General features: G+C 60.3%; 3 protein-coding genes across 3 annotated transcripts; 2 read left to right on the top strand and 1 right to left on the bottom strand.

Moving 5' to 3' along the window:
- Positions 1–2,111: 2,111 nt before the first annotated feature.
- EHS24_001308 (uncharacterized protein) lies at positions 2,112–5,081 on the top strand (the record flags this gene model as incomplete). Its single annotated transcript, XM_028617108.1, has 1 exon — positions 2,112–5,081. The coding sequence occupies one exon, from the start codon at positions 2,112–2,114 to the stop codon at positions 5,079–5,081; it is 2,970 nt and encodes a 989-aa protein (XP_028474415.1).
- A 4,426-nt stretch (positions 5,082–9,507) lies between these two features.
- On the bottom strand, positions 9,508–14,207 carry EHS24_001307 (uncharacterized protein; the record flags this gene model as incomplete). Its single annotated transcript, XM_028617107.1, has 4 exons — positions 9,508–12,102; positions 12,146–12,403; positions 12,617–13,905; positions 13,985–14,207. The coding sequence occupies 4 exons, from the start codon at positions 14,205–14,207 to the stop codon at positions 9,508–9,510; spliced, it is 4,365 nt and encodes a 1,454-aa protein (XP_028474414.1).
- Positions 14,208–18,169: 3,962 nt separating this feature from the next.
- Positions 18,170–19,203, top strand: EHS24_001306 (uncharacterized protein; the record flags this gene model as incomplete). Its single annotated transcript, XM_028617106.1, has 4 exons — positions 18,170–18,212; positions 18,266–18,316; positions 18,376–18,845; positions 18,895–19,203. 4 exons carry the CDS (start codon positions 18,170–18,172, stop codon positions 19,201–19,203), a joined length of 873 nt encoding a protein of 290 aa, XP_028474413.1.
- Positions 19,204–19,687: the final 484 nt, after the last annotated feature.

Raw genomic sequence — 19,687 nt, 5'->3', positions numbered from 1 at the left:
CGACTCTCTCTTCTTCCTATATCTCCTCTCCCTCTCCCTCGCCCTCTCACCGTCGGTTCTCGACACCATCTATTCTTTTGGGATCCCCACTCTCCATCATCCCCCCCTCCACCTAAAGGCTTCCAGGTAAGTCATCCCGCCCCCCGCCCCGCGATGGGTCCCTCCTCTCCACCCATCTCCACTCGCTCCCCGTTGTCCCGCCACCGCTCCACTCTGCACGAGCAGTCCATGCATTGTGGTGTATAGGGGGGTCTCACGAGGTGCATTGTGCCCTACTACCCCACCCCACACACATGCTGCTGCTGCTGGGCAAACCTTGTGCCATGGGTTGTTCATTGTGTGATTGTGTCACGGCGACTGTGCGTGTGCGCCAAAGCCCAGATTTCCCTGGGCAGGATGAAAGCCGTTGCTCGTCTCCGATCTCTCTCTGTGTTTTTCCAAGACCGCATACCACCACGGCCACCACCACCACCACCACCACCCCCGCGCGTACGCCGCATCGATGGTGGCGTGAGGCGCTCTTGTGCAAATGAGTCGAGCAGAGACCCCCGCGTGGGCCACACCCGCCGCTCCAGGAAAGAGTGTGCAGGCGGCAGCAGCCAAAAACGGGTCGTCTGTCATGAATGCCTCGATCTCCACCCACGTCCCAGCTAGGCGCTTGTCACGCCAGCGCGTGCGCGCGGCAGGCTTTTCTTATAATGGCCCAGTCTAAGACAACGAGGCTATGACGACTCTGCATGCGGAGATCGAGCGCTCTTAGGAGACCATCGGGACCCGGCGCGGTATGCGGCAGGTGTCTCCCCCCCTCTTTGTGCATGCACGCACCACACACACACACACACATACCACTCTCTCGCGCACACCATATGTATAACAAGACAAGACATGAGACTCACGCGGGCAGGACAACCCACCAACCCATCACCAACCCATCACCTACCACCACCACCCCCACCACCTGTTCAGTCGTCGATAACCTCCGGCCCTGGTAAGTGCTTCCTTCCCCTTGCTGGCGACCACCCCCTCTCGCCTCTCCCCCTTGCGTACCACGTATATACCATGGTCGTCGAGTGTTCTCGTCACCGGTAACAGCGGGGGGCAGGCTTCATTCTCGTGTCTCCCTCTCGATCGTCCCTGCCTGGACCGTGTGCACGCGCGTGCATACAGTACCCCACACAGCCACCCCAGCCCCCCATCACCCATCCATCACCCATCAACCACCCACCGGATTCTGTCATCCGCCATGCGCGCGCCGCTCTTACTGATGGTCTCAGACAACCCCTCTCTCCCCCGGGTTCTTCTCAACGGCATCCCTTCCCCGATACCACTACCCACACCCTCCGCTCCCTCTCTCTCCGTGTTGCCGGGAACCTTGAAACCCCCTCGACTCGACAACGACAACGACAACGACAACACGGCCGCAGCAGTGACCAGCACGTTCCTCGACGGACAGTGCCCCCCTCTCCCCTTCGCTCATTGACTCTCCGTGTACACCAGCCGTAGTCCCTCTCATCGGTCTTGGTCCTCATCAGAGCACAGGTGCGCAGCCCCGTCCCCAACCCCCACCGCATTCTACTCCACCGTCCTTACCCACCATCCATATACCCCTTGCTCACGCCCTCCCCCGACAGGCCCCGCACACACCGGTCTCACTCTCACACACCCCCGCCACACCAGCCCTCCAAGTTCACCCCGAAAGCGTGACATTTTCCTGGTGGCAACTACCCACGAGCACCGTGTTTCGCTCCTGAACACGACGACGGACTCCCTTTGCACACCATCATCCTGTGCTACCGTGTCCACCCTCTCGTTTGAGCGCGACACCAATCGAGGCCACAATCCCATCAGAACGGTGCGAACCCAAGGAGCCTTCGGCCACTTTGTCCGCCTCTGACGTCTCTGTCGTCGGCACTCGGAGATCGACCATCGCCTTTTCCCCATCTGTGATCGCGCGCCTTTGTGCTTCTTCTCTTCTCTCGGCATCCCCTCACTCGCCCATCCCACGAGGCTAAAACGCACCTCGCGCCACTCGGGCAACTTGCACAGAAGGAACAACCAACCTCCCCACTCCATCGTCCACCACCCCCACCTCTTTGTCTTTTTGACACACCATGGACACCGACCCTTACTTTGACCGCGGCGCCTCGTCGTCGTCGTCGTCGGCCTTCTCCCAGCAGCGGCCACCAACGGCGGGACACCGCCCAAGCTCTTCGCAGGATACCGACCCGCGTGCAGCTACCCACTCGAGCCCAACGCTCGGCAGCGGTAACAACATGCTCCCCGCCAACTGCTCGACTTCGCGCGCACCCCCGAGCCCAAAGCTCGCACCTTCCCCCAGCCTCCCTACTGCTCCAGCCCACGCCGAGTCGTCACAGACCGCGGCGCGGCGTAATGTTTCGGGCGCCCTCGACTCGGACATGTTCACCCCGTTTGTTTCTCCAGCACCTGCGCCCAAGCCCGCACGAAGCAGTCCGACAAGCCCGCCTTCGTCGTCTGAACAGCTGCGCCACATGATGGACGTCGATGTCGTGCCCAGCACCAGCAGCACGGCCATGGACGTTGTCGCAAGCACCGACCCCGCACCCGTTGCGGAGCCATGCTCGCGACCAGGACCCACGACAGTGGCCCCCACTACACCGACTCCGGAACCTAGCCTCCTGACTTGCAAGCCGCTCGACCGAGTGGCGTCTACGCAGGGAACAAGCTCCACTTTGTCGTCTACACATGCCGCCCGTGAACCTGGCTGGGTACGCCACGCTCGCAAACCGATGGAAAGGATCGTTTCACAGGCTGGTAGCCCATACCGCGTCGCCCAGGTCTACCAGCCTGTGGCGCTCAAGCGGGCACGGTCCCTGTCTGACCCGCCCGAGAGCCACCGACCGAGCGCCATGTACGCGGCGAGGAGTGCGGCAAAGTACTTTCGCGGTACGCCGCGCAAGAAGATGCGTATGTGGACGGCCCAGGATGCGGCCGAGCAGGCCCAAGACGAGCGCATCATGCGCCAGATCCGTGGCCGTGCTCAGGACCATTTCATGGCAGCGGCCCGCGAGCCCCCCGTCAACATGCGCTCGCTGCGTGTGCTCGACACAAACGAGGTGCTTCGTCTTCCGCAGATGAGGCACGACCTTCTCTTTGATAACTTTGGCTTCCGGCCAATCCACACGCCCATCACCTACTCGTCGACCAGCTATGGCCTCCTCTCGACCATGCGCTCCCAGATCGTGCACCCCTCGCCCGCGTGCGAGTCGACCAACCGCTACTGGGACTGTGTGCGCGCCGAGATTGAGTACGGCTGCCGCTGCATGCGCTGGGACGTCGACGGCCGCGTAAAGGACTGCATCTGCGGTCGCTGGAAGGAGAACATGAGCGAGGTCGCATGGTGGAAAGAGTCGCGCGCGACGTGGCCGAGCCGTCTCCCACAGCTCATCCAGACCCTGCGCCAGATCCTCGAGTCGCTCATGGCGTCCACCACGCCGTGCGTCAACCACTACGCCCACGCCATGAACCGTGATGTCCAGTCGGCTCACGGCCCGGCTTGCCCCACAGTGACGCATTCGCTCGTGCCTACCCTCTTCGCCGCCCTCGACGCAGAGTTCCTCACCAGCCAGGTCCGTCGCGGCAACTTTGACGTCAACATTTTCCGCGTCATTGGCGAGGCGATGAAGGTCCACTGTGCACCGGTTCGTGACGCCATGGTCGATGACATGGTCGCCACTGCCAGCGGGCTGGACGGACGTCAGCCCGACGTCGTGTCGGGCCTGCGCAAGTGCTTTGACTGCGTCGAGGTCATGAAGCTCGACATTGCCAACCACCAGGTCCAGTCGCTCAAGGGCGTCCTCTGGCAGCAGGCAGAGCAGAACGAGATGACGACGTTTATCAACTATCTCGTTGCCGCGCACCGCACCCTCGAGACTTCCAAGACGTATGGCTGGATCAACGCAGCGTCCAAGCGCGTGGCCATGGCCACCTCGCCCCGCGAGCGTCGCCACATCATGGGTCAGTGTGACTGCTCGTCCAACACCGAGTTTGTCATTCGCTCGCTCTCGGACGGGTTCATTGACCTGGTCTTTGGCGACTGGGTCGAGTCGTCCGAGGTGTGGCCACCCATTGTCCCCTCGCGCCGCCCGGGTACCCCCGTCACAGGCCACGTCTTCCCTTCCAAGGTTGTCGTGCCCGAGGTCTTCAAGATGGACTCGTGCAGGCTCAAGAACTTCCACGCCGAGATGGTCGACATTGCCATTGCCCAGTCCATTCTCTCAGCCTTCCAGACAAAGTACATGGCTCAGAACCCCGAGGCCACCTCTGACGAAGTCGCCTCCCAGGTCGCCCAGGTCCGTGAAAACTACAAGCATGTCATGACCCTCGGCAATGGCCTCGCGATTGCTCGCTCCGCCGACGACTGCCCCTCGGACCTCAGCCTCCACATGGCCCACCGCATCGTCTTTGCCCGCGGCGTGTTCACCGCCATGCCGCGCTCAGAGGCCGATGTGGAGCTTGTCAACAGCCTCGCCCAGGACTTTGACAGTCTCATCGCCAACGAGATTGCGCGTCCCGATGCCCCAGCCTACCTTTCGGCCCTTGGCTCGCTCCGCAAGCTCGTCTACGCCATGCTCACCAACACGCTCCTCTTGCACCGCGTGCAGCCCGAGTCGTTCCTGTACGACACGCGCGGCATCGACTCCAAGCCGTGCACCCGCGGCGAGTCGATCCCCACTTCGGTCCGCCTTCGCGTGCCTGCTCGCCGCTTCGTCGCCCTCTCCGAGCCCCTCACGGGCCAGGGCGCCGCCACGACGGACCCTCGCGAGAAGTACCACCGTCCCGCCGACGCGGCGTCGGTCATTGCCGCCCGCGAGCTCTTCGAGCTCACCCGTGCCGAGGGCCACGCTCGCGAAGCCACGCTCGCCGCCGAGCTCGGCTTTGAGCCCCTCGTGCACGAGATCCGTGCCGTCGTCGACCGCATGGTCACCACTGCCGACTTTAACCTCTGCGTCTTTGCCAACCTTTACGGACGCCAAGGCATGCTCGTCGGCACCGGCAAGCTCCAGCCTCTTCCGGAACTCATCCACGCTCCCAGCGCATAATACATCCCTACTGCTGCAAGCACATTCAGATCCCATGGCGCCGGCCGCCAGTGCTTTTGCCCATCACAGCACAGCACACACCCCCGCGCTGTATCCCTTACGGTTTCCTCCCCCTAACTTTTTCTTCCTTTTTTTTGCCACGGACATACAAGACACTAGCCTCCCATCCATTACCATATTTACTACACAATCTTCCCACCCAACCCAACCCAACCCAACCCCGGTGTGAAATAGACCTTCACACTCATATAGCGGAGACCTCCCCGCGGCTGTAGTCATCTGCAGTCTGTACTGTAGCCTGCATGCAAATAGCATATACATGTTGCACCAAACAAACTTGCTGCGTTGCATTCCCTGCCACTTTTGCCTCGGGCAACGGATACACAAGATACCAGGTCACTGTCCATGGTCACGTTACACCCACCCACTCACGCCTGTGTTGCGCCAAGCAGCCTCATTAGTAGCGCAGCCTCATTAGTAGCGTCTACACTCGGGTACACCGTGTAGTAGTCTGCAGCAGCTGCACATTCTGTGGCACCGCCTGAACGTACGGTCCTGTATTTATGCCGATTTTTCGCCATTTATTGCCCATTTTCTCATTCACCGTCTCTGCGTAAACCTGCCTTCACATCGCATGCTAGAAACATCGCAATCCAAGGAATCCACAACTCGCCGCCGGCGCAAGCACATACATGTCGTCCAAACATGGCCTGAGCGTGAATCGAAAACGAAACAACCTCAAAATGCGTTGCGCCCATTGGTGGAACGCCCCACCGGCCGAAACCTTCCGACACGCCTTTGACTCTTTTTCACCTCCAAAATCCGCTCGTTCGTGACCTTCTCGACATCTGGATACCTTCCTTGTATCCTCTCTGGCCTCTTTTGGCTAAGATCATGTGTAGTATCTGTTCTTAATGCTGTGAGAAGCATTATCGGGCTACGGCCCTTTCTTCTCAAGCAATCTTTCCTCGCCCGAATCACCTCTGGAGCTTGCTTCATGTGTATTCACGATGTCGCTGGCCTTACACTGCCGCCTTCTGATGTCAGGGTACCACAACACTATCTTTTGGCCCTCGCTTTTGCTGGATATGTCGGGCCCACAGAGGCTTTTCGGCGAAAGGCGTCGGGGCGCACACGCGGCTCGACATCTGCCACACTCCAACTTCGTCTTCTGTCCTTCTCTCTCTCTGAGGACCTTTCCCTCGCACTCATGGCTGACGACGTCTGCGGGGCGTGCGAGGGCCACACACTGGTACCTGCTGCGCCCTTTGCTGGCTGGCTTGACATGCGTTTTCAAGGCGCCGTGAAAACGCCGCACGTCGAGGTAAACGTCCGTTCGGAGACGAGGGGTGGGGTGATGGAAACAAACGTCGTGCGCTCCACAGCACATCCCTCTTTCTCAACACGGGGGCCGGTCGACGTCACTTGGGCTTGTGGGAATGTCTAACCCACAGTCCCGACGGCCCGTTGGTCTGGTGGGTTTGGACGGGTTGGGGCGCCACGGAACTGCTCGGTGCCCGCGTCGGAAAACGGGGTCTGTACGACATGTTCCATTCTCCATTCAACGGCGCCCAGCTGAGAACCTAGAGTATCGTTGCTGTATCCCACACGGCGCCCACACAGCAGCGGTCAAGCAAGCCAGAACCCAGGTGGCCAGGGATAGAACGCTTCGGATCTCTTCTGGCATTCTCGGGCGTCATTTGGCGTTTCTGTGTGGCGCGTGGCGCCATCCTTCCACCCAACATCATCACAAGGGCTGATGAATCGAGGGACCTCGCAGTGCGAAAAGCACACATTCAGATCGCCTCGAAAACGCCGCCTGCGGTGCTGTATTGTTGCTTTTTTTTTTTCCTGCAGGTCCACAGAATGAGATTTTGGGTGGTCTTGTGGGCCCCTAATCTTGGCTGAAGAGATGCACAGACCAGGGAAACCTCTGCCTGGCCCGTACCTTGTCATCGCGACCGCCTCACAGCCCGTCAGTATGGCCTTGGCGGCCACCACTCGTTCCTGCGCACTGTGTGCTGTGGGTAAGAGTTGTGTGTGCATGAGGCACTGCGATTTGAACGTCCAGGCCATGGCGCTCGCTGCCATTGTCGACCAGGGGTTCGAAACGAGTCTGTGACCTTGGCCTGCGTGATGGGGACTGTCTCGGCACACGCCGCACCTGCAAGTCACCTCACCCGAGGTGAGACTGAACAGGCTTCGTGCTCCACGCACCTGACAGACCGCATTGTATCTGTCGACCTGTATCTGACGCACCTGGCATCCATGAGCGGCCCGCTGCGCGTGTCCCCTCGCGTCGAGAGCCAAGTTCTTGGATTCTCGCGTCCCTTACCACATAAGCGCATGGCGCTGGTTGCGAGGCGTAGCCGCACGAATTCCGTACGGCCGCCACTGATCCGGCCACTGATGGGGTGGCGGCCTGTCTCCCAGGCAGTCAGTCACCCATGATCACCCAACAATGATGGGCTGGGAAGCTGGGATCCATCCCTCGTCAGTGGCGCGCCGTTCTCTGAATCTCTGGCACGATGAGAGTTCTGAGCTTCGTGCGCTTCTTCTTTGTTCCCCACTTGCCCCGAGACTACGAGGGTGAGGGTTGTAGCACACTCGCGTACATACTCCGGCTCCGCCGACACCCGAGGCGATACGATACACGGCATGGTCGCCGCCCGATCAGTACCTCTGCCGTGAGGTGGAGTAACGCAGTCAGCGTGGTCGTGGGCCGTCATGAGGCTCCACATGCACGGCTGTCCCAGTAGTAACCCAACCGTGCATAACCTTGACACCGTCTCCGTCGGAATCGGACCGCTCAAGCCGAGACTGGGCCAGAATGCGACCACGGAAACATGTCGTTTGGTTTGGCGAACAAAACGACGACCCTTGGTTGTTGTCACCGTTGAAGCAGAGGGCCAAACCAAAGCATGAGCAAGAACATCATGACATGGCTGAAAGGCGAATGCACTGCGCTCTAGCTCCTCAGAGGCGACAACCCAGGTGCCTCACTCGCCAAGAACAGCCAAGCGGCCTCGTGGGCTCTATCTCCACCTCGAATCTCATCTCATCTCACGGGTCTCGTGGCGTCGTGTCTAGAGTTTCTGGTGACATTGGCGGGGTCCGGTCAGAGTGGCAGGCACTGTGACCAGACCAGACCAGACAATCGCGTAATCTGGGCACATACATGGCGGGGTCACAGAGTCAATCTCCCAGACAAAAGGTCCTCCTCTCCTCCGGTGGCTCGCTGGTCGAGTAACAATGGGTTGTCCGGTTCTGAGACGAGGGACACACTCCAGTGGCTAGGTCGGGAGAAACAGAAACTATGCGAAACGGGCGTGCGTCGCTTGCCTCGTGCTGCCACAGAGCACACAGCTTGCACACCTTCATGTCATCCGTGTGTACCTACACTCTTCACCCGTGGGATGTCGCGCCCCGACCGCCGGACCCAGCCTCGTCAAGCGTACGAGAGGGTGTCCCCGGTCCTGAACATTCCATACCAGAAACGGCCATTTACGTCCTCGTGGGCCCGGTTTTCGCCACGCGGGGTGTGGACTGTATGTACTGTACTATGTAGTGTGCCCTCCCGACTGCGATCGTCACTCTGGACTTGCGCACTCTGACGACCTCCAGCCCTCTGGCGCTGCCATCTGGCTGACACCCTGTTGGCCCTGCCAGACCATGGACACGCGACGACTCGGAAAAGGCACGGCCCAGGTGCAGGCCGGGTGGGTGGGTGGGTGGGTGGGTGGGTATACGACGCGTTTGTGCGTGCTCACTTTGGCCTTACTCAGTTCCGGGGCCACGCCATGCCACGCGCATTGTCGGAGCTTGTGATCCTGTGATGTGCATTTTGCGATGCTCCTTCGTCTCGCGGTCAAACTCCTTTTGGTGTGGAGTCGGCAGGGTGGAGTGAGTACACACGCCAGACTGTGGCGACCGCCTTGCGACGTGCTTTTAGGCAAGACCGCAGACGCCGGCCACGGTGGCACTCTGATTCACGATCAGCTTCGCTGCCAAACCCACAGCCAAGTCACGCCGTGAGCAATTAGTCTAGAGCCCAAGTCAAAGAACCGGAGGGGGGGTGGGCTTGTTTGGTGAAAAAAAGAGTCTATACGACGCAGTATGCATCGCATCCGAAGAACCTAACAAAAGGGAAAGCGGGGTAGAGGAGGGGATTACGATGGCCAGCCATGCAAAAATGAACTAAAAGATGGGGGTGGGGTGTCGCGCCTGCCAACGCGGAGGTGTTCGGGTGGGAGGGAGAGAGGTTTGAAGAGGTTGAGGGAGGGGGGAGGGGTGTGTGTGGAAACCGCTATGATAGGGGTTTGCAGAAAGGGGGGTTTGATGTCATTGTCCGTGATGATAAAGAGGTAGCGTCGCCTCGCCAGCGTGGCACGCTGTTGTGGTAGAAACCATCGCCCGCAAAGACGGTTTAACGGTTGTAGTCGTACTCGTTAAACTCGAGCGAGTTGCCCTGCAGAGTCGGCTGCGAGATCATGTCCTTTTGCACCGAGCGGCGCTGAGGACGAGCAGACATGCGGGGCGACGTGGGTGACGTGCGGGAGTAGACGTCGTCGAAGGGGTTTCCGCTCTGGCGCTGGGCTGGGACCGAACCAGTTCCGCTAGGCGCACCCGCAGCGCTACCGGCAGCATACTGAGTGTTGTGGAACCAAGAGGAGCCAAACACAGAGTTGATGTGGTGAGACTGCTGGGTAGGCGACGTGTCGCCCACGCCAGCCTGGTCGGTGTAGTACGACTCGACCTGGCGGCGACGCATAGCGGGGTAGTTGTCCAGCGGGCTGGCGTAGAACGAGGACGGGCGGTCGTCAATCTCCGACGCGGCAATGGACGGCGTGTTCGAGTGGCGGCGCTCGTCGGCGAAGGGGTTGTCGCCAGTGCGGCCCGAGAACATGGACATGTGCTCTGACAGACGCTTGTTGACAACGCGCTCGTTCGCACGCTTGACGCGCTTGTAGATCCAGTAGACGAGAAGAATCCAGAGCAGACCGCCAACACCGACACAGACACCAATGATAATGTCACGCTTGCGGGTGCTCGACGAGTTGCCGCCGCTCGAACCAGACTGGGCGTTGGCCTTGTACGACGCCATGGAGCTGAGCGGGTACGAAGGGTCAATCTGCGCAGCAAGCTGACCCGGAAGACCAGATTGGTTGTAGAGGGGCGACGAGCTGGTGGAGACGTAGGCCTCAAGGGTGTTGAACTGGTCCGAGGGAATGTAACCGAGCCACTGGGTGCCGAGAGTCGAGTCGGTACCGTCCCAGTTGGCCGGCTGGTACACCTCGAGGCTGTCAGAGGGGACCTGCGAGACGTCGATGCCGAGAGCGTTCGAAATAAGGATCGGGAAGTTGCGGAACAGCTGCGAGCTCGCGTTGGCGTTGTTGGTAACAAACGGCCAAGGGTAGCTGTTGCGGTTGAGCAGGATCGAGACCAGAGTCGACTGCGCAGTCTCCTCGGGCGAGGCAGTGGTCACGGGAAGAATAATCATCGGAATGTTGCCAAGAGTGGCAGTGGCGGGGGCCGCAGTCGAGTCGGTGGTCTGGCCCTCGGCGGCAGCAGTCACCGGCACAGTAGTGGCCATGACAAGGTCGGTAGCGGTGGGCGTGTAAACGTCCGTGTTGACAGTTGTGGAAGAAGTCGTTCCGGGGGCCGTGGCCTCGTCAGTGGCAGTGTCACCGGGCGAGTCCGTAACCTGACCGGTCGCACCACCAGTGACAGTCGAAGCTCCAGTAGTGGCGCCGGTCTCAACAGGAAGGTCGCCGCTGATCGTCGGCGTGCCACCCGTGGACTCGGGAAGTTCCGTGGAGCCACCAGTGGCAACAGGGACCTCCGAGGTGCCGCCAGTGGCAACAGGAATCTCCGAGGTGCCTCCGGTGACCTCTGGCAGGTCGGTCGTGCCGCCAGTGACGACGGGGACCTCCGACGTGCCACCGGTGACCTCGGGCAGGTCTGTGGTACCGCCGGTGACGACGGGAACCTCGGTCGTACCGCCAGTGACCTCAGGAATCTCTGTGGTACCGCCGGTGACGACAGGGACCTCAGTCGTGCCGCCGGTGGCCTCGGGAATCTCGGTGGTGCCGCCGGTGACCTCTGGCAGGTCGGTGGTAGTGGTACCGCCAGTGACGACTGGAACCTCGGTGGAAACAGTAGGCTCGGGCGTGGTCGAGTCGCCACTGACGACGGGAACGTCGGTCGCAACGGGAACGTCGGTGGCGCCAGGTGTCTCAACGCTGGTAGGCGAGGCAGTGGGCTCGACAGTGGGCTCAACAGTACCAACAGTAGGCTCGACAGTGGGCTCAACAGTGGGCTCGACAGTGGGAGTGGTGGGCTCGACCTGAGGAGTAGACACAGGAGTCTCGGTCGAGGGAACAGTCTGGGGCTCGGTAGCGGACGACTCATCCTGAGTCGAGGACGACACAGTCTGTTCCGGCTGCGTGGCATCAGTCGTGGGGGTCGGGACGACAACAGGAGTCTCGGTGGATGCGGGCTCCTCGGTAGTCGTCGAAGAAACGGTCGGCTCGGGCTGGGACACGACATCGGTGGGAGAGACAACGTCGGTAGTTGACGAGATGGTCTGCTCGGGCTGCACGTCCTCAGTCGAGGAAGTCGAAACGACGACGGGGGTGTCCGTGGTGGGGACAACAACGGAGGTCTCGGTGGATGCGGGCTGCTCAGTCGTGGTTGACGAAACAGTCTGCTCGGGCTGGGACACATCGGTGGGAGAGACAACGTCGGTAGTTGACGAGACGGTCTGCTCGGGCTGCACGGCATCGCTGCTGGCGGTCGAGACGACGACGGGGGTGTCCGTGGTCGAGGAGATAACAGGGGTGTCCGTGGTTGAGGAGCTAACCACGGGGGTGTCCGTGGACGAGGACGGCTGCTCAGTCGTCGTCGACGAAACAGTCTGGTCGACCTGCGTCTCGCTAGTCGTGGGGGTGACGACAACGGCAGTGGTGGTATCGGTAGTTGACGTAGAGACAACATCAGTGCTGCTCGTCGAGACCTCCACCTGAGCAGGGTCTTGTGTAGACTGAGTAGTCGTGGTTGTAGACTGGGTAGTCGTCGGGGGTGGTAACAACAGTGGACTCGTCTGTGGTCGAGGACACAGTGGGAGACTCGGTCGTGCTCGTGCTGAGAACGGTCGTGTCCTGAACCGTGGCCACAGTCTGCTGAGTTGTGTCCTGGGTCGTCTGAGCAGTCGATGTCTGCGTAGTCGTTGGCGAGGGGGTTGTCGACTCCGTGGTCGTGGACGTTTCGGTCGTGGACGTCTCGGTTGTAGACGAGCTCTCCGTGGTCTGCGTTGTCGTGGTCTGGACGTTGGTCAGCGTGTATTCAAAGGGAACAAGCAAGAAGGATCGGCTCGGTAAGTGTGTTTAATGTGGGTACGTTGTAGGGATTGTCCCGATGGTTGGCACAAGGGCACAGCCTCCGTGATGCGCGCCGTGTTGGCCCGCAGTATCCCGATTGCACACACACACCAAGCCACACGAGCCGACTCCTGTCCTCGTCACCAAGAAACTTACAGTAGCACTGGTCACGTTGGGAGTAGATGCTGCTTCGGTCGAAGGCGTGTCCGTCGTGCTCGTCTCAGTTGTGCTCGTCTCCGTTGTGCTAACGATCGGGGCCACAGTTGGGGTTGGCGTCGCAGTGATCAGCGTCTCGGTACTGGTTGTCGTCGACTCGGAGACGGTGGTTTCGGAGACTGAAGATTCCGGGGTGGTGCTGGGGGTAGCAGTCGACTCCGTCGTCGACGACGTGGTCACAGACTCAGTGGTGGTTGCCGACGTAACAGACAGAGAGGACACGATGGACTGGAGGACACCCGAGAGGGTCGAGTTGGCATCTGAACGAGTCGTGAACGTCGTCTGGATCGTGTCCGTGTTCGAAGTCGGGCCAGTCGTCGAGTCACTGGTCGAGACCACCTCGGTCGTGGCGTTCTCAGTTGCCGCGGGGGTCGTCTGGGAGTCCGAGGTGATCGAGGTGATGGGGGGAACAGAAGCTCCGCCGTTCACAGGGTCCGAGACGTTTGCACTGGGGGTCACCGACGAGGGCTCAGGCGTGGTCACGCTGTCCGTCGATGTAGCAGTCGTGGTAACCTCGGTCGTGCTGGGGGTAGGCGTCTGCACCTCAGTGGTCTGGGAAGTCTGCACATCGGTGCTCTGGTCGACGGTCGACGAGGCACTGGTCTGCTCGTTCAGAGTGTCATCGGTGCTGGCCGAGGGAGTAGACTGGGGCGTCGTAGACTGCTCAGTGCTGGCGGTCGTAACAACGGGGGTAGTCTCGACAACGGGAGTGCTCTCAACGGTGGGAGTGCTCTCGACAGTGGGAGTGCTCTCGACAGTGGGAGTGCTCTCAACGGTGGGAGTGCTCTGGGCAACAGGCGTGGTCTGGTCTGCCGACGACACACTGTCCTGCTGCGTCGGGGTGGTCACGTCGCTGACGGGAGTAGTCGACGATGGCTGAGGGGTGGACGGGTCCGCAGTCGAAGAGTCCTGGGCCGAGCTAGGGGTAGACGCAGACTCGGACGCAGGGGTGGACACTGCCTGCTGGGTCTGCTCGGTGCTCTGCTCCTGGGTACTGGCCACCTCGGGGGTGAAGGCTGGAGTAGACGCTGGAGTAGACGCTGCCTGGTTGGCGGGCGTGTCGGTGGACGAAGTTGTGACCTCGGCCTGTGCCGGTGCTGTGTCCTGTGCAGAGCTGGGGGCGGGCGCCGAGGACGAGGAGGAGTCTGCTGCGGGCGATGTCGTGTCGGGAGCCGCAGCAGCGGTGGGGGTTGCGTCGTTTGTGACAGGTGTGTTGTCAACAGAAGCGACTGGGGAGGAGGCTAAAAGAAAAAGAAAAAGAATGTCAGTGATGTGGGCTGCGCAAAGGCCGTTCAAGAGTGCACGTACCTGCCGAGTCGGTGGACGAGCCGGTGGATGCCTGACGCTTGTTGTAGCCGCCGTATCCCAACCCAATGGGCTGGGGCGAACGAACACGCGACCGGCGCTCGGGAGCAGTGCCGACCTGGTGGTAGGCGTTGGCGACCTGTGCAAGGACGACAAGGGTGAGGAAGAGAAGGGCAAGCACGCGGCTGGTGCCGCCCCTCATGCGGCGGCCGTGGCCTACGGGCATGTTGCGTTTGGCCTCTCTAGATTCGAGTGTGTTCAACAAGGACAGAGGTGTGAATGATGACGGTTGTTCAAATCAACGAGGACAACATGTGTAGGTTGTGGCGCGTGGGTGGGTGATGCACACGGGAGGTCTAACCGGGGGGGATAGACGCGGCCTGTGTGGAGGACGGAGGAGGGGGAGTGATGGAAACGATTCGCGCGACGCGGTCAAAGAACGTCGCTACGAACGGTGGTCGGTAGGCGAACAGGGAACAGGAATAAAACGGTGGCGAGAGAGCACAACAGTAGGGTGCGAAAGAGACGACGACAGGAGCGTGCCAGAAAGAGGCGCGAGGTGTGTGTCGAAGGGGGAGGGGGGGAACAAGTCGAACAAGGAGCGTGGGTTTGTGCTTGGCAGAGCACAAATGGGGCGGGGGGGTCGGAAACGGACGAAGAGGAGGCGAGTTTTGGCGGTCGAGTGGGTAGAGGTGGGTCGAGGAGGGGAGGGGAGGGGGGAGGGGGGGGGGGAGTGAGGAGTGCGAGAAGCACTTGGGGGGGGATGTGGTTGTGGGGAGTGAGGAGGGGGGGATGGTGGAGAGACGAAGAGCGACGACGAGAAGGACAAGTGTGCTGTGGAAGAGGGGTGTGCGGTGTGTGCGCTCGCTTGGGCGGGAAGGGGGCAGAGGGGGGACGGGCAGAGGGGCAGAGGAAGGGGGCACGTCACGGCACGGGCCCAGAGGCCCAGAGGGCCCGTGTGTGTAGGTAGGTGCAGAGCATCTGTCTGTGTGTGTGTGTTTCCCGCTCTGCCTCTCCCCGCGCAAGCACCGCGCGCGTCGGCAAAAAGGGTCCACCCGGGGCGCACAGGGTAACGGGCTGTTCAGGGACGGAACGGACACACACCCAACAGCCACCGGGGGGGCCAGCAACATCTATTTCGCTTTCCATGTTGCTGAAAAAGAGGGACACCACTGTGGCCAGTGGGAGGGGAGAGGCAAGCACAGCTTAAAGGCAGCTTGTTGCTTGTACTAGGGGGGGCGGGGACCTTTGTTTCTAAGGCAAGCTAATACAAACGCTCTCTGTGTCCTAACCGTCGTAACAAACCGGACCCCCGGCTCTGTACAAGGCATGTTTACACGGACAGATCCACAGGCCACACATTGGTGGTGTTCGCCACTTGAGCACGTCTCCTACTGAGGCAACGTCTCTCGGCCTGTCAATTGACTGCTGCGATGGAGTCGTCGCAGTTGGGCCAGTTCCGTCAAGACCCCAATACGCAAAGGTGTGCTGTTCTGTTTTCTTTTTGTGGCAGGACAAGGGCATAATAACAGAGCAAACCCAGAATCAAGTTTAACAGCCAACAAGGCACCCGTGTGGGCAACCGGCTGGTGGACCCTCCATCCATACCGTCCGTGTGCACCCAGACCGTATTTATTGGTATGGCTGCGATTATTTTGAGGTGTGCGCACGCGTGTGATGGAGGATCCGTTGGCTGTGTCGTTGGCGGCCATGGCCAGAACTACGTTGACCTTCTTCCTAACCGTCTTGCTCTAATTCCATTCCCGCCCGCCCTGGACTAAAAGACCCCCCACACCTGCAAAAGCAAGTCCGGCCGGCGAGCTCGGACAAGTAGGGGGGCCACCATGGACTATAGAGGCGGGGGGCTGCGGGGCGGGGGAAGGTTTGTTTGTGCAGAAGAGCAGCTGGACGACTCTCTTCACCCCGTGCCTGTGCCAGGACAGCCGGCCGCGGCATCCATTTCGTATGGCCATGTTCTTCAGCTCGTCTGCCTCAAATCCCCACGGCGTGACTGAGCTTACCGCTGTCGTAACGGCGGTAGACCCTTGATGAGGCCCTGCATTTCAAAGGTCGTCGGTCTGTGCAGTTTGCCGCAGTCTCGACGGCCCAACCACCAACAAAGCACCACCCAAGCACCACCCACTTGGTCCCGGCCTCTCATTGTAAGGGAAAAGAGAAAAAAAACGCAAGGCAAAGCCGCGGCCCGCGTTCTCTGTTCTTTGGACGGGCTGTCGCGCGGATTCTGACGTGTTTTGCTTCGCTGAAACACATCTGCCATGCCTGCTTAGCATGCTTACTGCCCCAACCCATGCAGCATACCATCTTGCAGCATGTCTCGGATACCCATCTGCGGGAGAGACGCGCAACAAGGAATGTATTCGCGCGTTCGCGCGGCCATGAGTGGGAGATGGCAATGGCGAGGGTTGCCTCGCAGCGCGTCACTGGATCACTGGATCAGTTTGCATACGTCGTGTCATTGCCACACACCAGCCCACACGGCCAACACGCTTGAACCGTTGAAAGCAACCAGGAAAATGGACGCTGGTCTGAAGCGCGCTTTATCAAAGTCAAGGTCAAGGCCAAGCACTAAGTGAACCCCAACTCAATCCGATGCAATATTCGTACGCGCTACGGACACTCGGCACGGGACACGAAGCCGTGCCGGCCTCGACGTGCCGTTCGCAGCCGGAACTGGAGCCGGGGGTGTCGACAACCCCCGTGCAAGTGAGCCTGGCGCGAACGGTGGTGGTACCAGACTCGCTGTGTGGGGGAAGCTGGCTGGCGGCATCCGACGCTGCTGCCACCACCCACCACCACCACCACCACCACCACCACCACCACGTAACGGACGATGGTCAATTATAGCCTGGACGCAAGGCACTCGCTGCCTTTGCGCCGTAGGATCTCACCACCCCGGAACTTGGACTTCCCTTACCCGCTTCTCGTACACATTGCAGACCCTTCTTTCTCAGACTGTTACGTCCACGACATGCGTATTCCGTACATGCGGGAGAATGATCGCTGGCGGCCCAGATGTTTCTTTTTTTCTCTTTTGCTGACTGCAAAAAGTTGCATGCTTGGACCGGCAGGGTGGCACCTGTGCGCCATGACACTGTCGTGGTGGCCGAGACACTGTGGGCTGTGGGCTGTGGGCTGTGGGCTTGGGCGTACGCCCAAGCCTTCCGCTTCAGCCATCACAAAGCCCAAAGCCACTACCGCTCGCTACTCGGTATCCACGGCCACCGTGGCATCCGGTACCAGGTATGTGAGTCTAAGAATGCGTGGCAGCGGACAGGCGGACGTCTGGGCACGCTGCATGGAGCTGGCTTTTGGAAACAAAAACAAAAAACCACAGGAAAGAGGAAACTGGAGTCTCAGATCGATCGACAATGGCCTGTGGGTTGTCTCCTGAGGTTAGACGGGCTCCGCCAGAGTGCAGACTCACACGCATAGACACACATCGAACATGACAGAGAACTTGTCTGTTGTCGCAATGCGGTGTGGAACTCGGCCTCTGATTCTCTTTGAGACGGCGACCATCGTGCCTCCGCAAATGGAATTCCAGAGACCAGCCATTTTGTGTCGATATGGGGACATGCAGTACCTCAGCACTTGTATCAAGCTACACCACTGACAAGACAACCGGGACGCACTCGGGGAGAGAACCAGGACTACCTACCACACGGGCCGTGGAACCTGCAACACTTGTCCTGTGCACGCTGTCCAACCTGGAAACCTAGCACAGCGCACAGGGGGCCCGGGCACATGTATTGGTCCGTGGTGGCGAGCCATGACTACCGCGGTCATAGCGTCTGGTAGCTTCCGTATGTATATAGGTAGTAGACGCAGTCTGTGTGCTGGCCACCCCAAGGCGGTGAGTTGTGTCGACGTCCTTGCCATCCACAGCCCGAGTTGGGCGACAAGCTGCCAGCGTCTTCGTTGGATTTGCCACAACCCTGCAATACAAAACATTAGCTGGACCGATTACTGTCCGGCACTAATAACCCTCCCTCCACTTTATTTTATTCACCCGTGGGAGGGCTCACTAATCAGCTCGTCATCTGTCGCACCTGACGTAATCTGCCAATGGCGCAATGCGCTCGCCGGCTGTGTGTACAAGACTCGTCGGTCATCACCGTGTTCCATCCATCTTCTCTTTCTCACTCAACTCATTCAACCACATTCACAATGGCACCCAGCGCCAACGTTACCGAAATCTCCTCTACGGCCCGTACGTGCTTGTTTATTCTGGACCGTGTGTGCTGCTGCTGACTGGCTGCTCAGAGTTTGACCAGATCGTCAAGGGCCTGACCCCCACCCAGCTCCTCGTTGTGGGTGAGTAAGACGAGCTACCTTGCCCCTTGAAGCGCACATGAGCTGACCTCTACTCACAGACTTCCACGCCGTCTGGTGTGGACCTTGCCACGCCATCGCACCCGTGTACGCGCAGCTTGCGGCGCGCAACGAGCACGCAAAGTTCGTCAAGATCGATGTCGACGCCCAGCGCGAGTTGGCCGCGCGCTACCGTATCTCCGCCATGCCCACGTTCAAGTTTATCAAGGGCGGACGCGAGGTGGCCGAGATGAAGGGTGCCAACCCACAGCAGTTGAATCAGCTCGTGAGCGCCCACGCTGGTCCCAAGCCTGCTCCTGGCGCCGCCCCGGCTGCCGCTGCCGGCGGCTCTGCTGCTCCCGCTGCCCCCGCCGAGGGCTCGCTCCTCCAGTACGTCTCGGCTACTGGTCTCTCGTGTCTCGGTGAGGCCAAGGAGCACCCCCTCAGCACCATCATTGGCCCCAACGCCGGCCCCAAGGGCAGGAGTTACCTTGAGTCGGACGTCGACCCCGAGCTCCTCATTTCTGTCCAGGTGAGCTAAAGTCCGCCGTTGTTCGCCGGGACCAAGCTGACAGATCCAGTTCAACGAGGCCGTCAAGATCAAGGCCATCTCGATCTTTGGCGGTGTCTCCCCCGAACAGGCTCCCAAGACAGTGCGTCTGTTCGTCAACCAGACCTCGCTCGACTTCAACGACGCCGAGTCGCACGAGCCTGCCCAGGAGCTCGTGCTGTCCAGCAGCGACATTCGCGGCGACAAGGTCGACCTCCGCTTCGTGCGCTTCCAGAACGTCCGCAGTCTGCACATCCTCGTCAAGGACAACCAGGAGGGTGACGAGACGACGCGTATTGACTCGATCGACCTGTTTGGTTCCCTCTCGCGTACTGCCTAGGGACCCGGGTGTCATGATCACGTGTGCGATAACATGGACAGGAAGAACGTGTAGAGACAGTAGTATAACTAGATCCGTCGGCAAGTGATTTGATGTATATGCAGGCTACTTGTGTGCTGCACTAGGCATGGACGAGGTGTGGGATGACTGGAGACCGTCGTGTGCCAGTCGAGCCAGGTGGCTGCTGGCATGTACTTATTATACTTGCCACGGGCGAGTATGGCGTGGGTGCGTGGATTTGTACATTGCCGCGGATACCAGTGGATACCAGTGGACTGGTTCCAAATGCACCAAGAGGCTCAGAGATCAGAGACAGCGCCCGTTTCGCGCAGGGGTTTATGCACCCTCCCCTTCTCTGGTCACCCACGGATCCCGTGCAAGACCCATTTTTTGAACAACCGGCACCAATACCAGACGGCCGAGGAGCCGATGCACGGCGTCCCGACCAACCCAGTCAATCCAGTGATCCAGTGAGGGATGTCGA

The sequence above is a fragment of the Apiotrichum porosum genome, assembly GCF_003942205.1.
Source record: "Apiotrichum porosum strain DSM 27194 chromosome Unknown scaffold_10, whole genome shotgun sequence".
Lineage (NCBI taxonomy): Eukaryota > Fungi > Basidiomycota > Tremellomycetes > Trichosporonales > Trichosporonaceae > Apiotrichum > Apiotrichum porosum.
The sequence above is the reverse complement of the archived record's forward strand: the minus strand, read 5'-3'. Positions and strand labels throughout refer to the sequence as shown.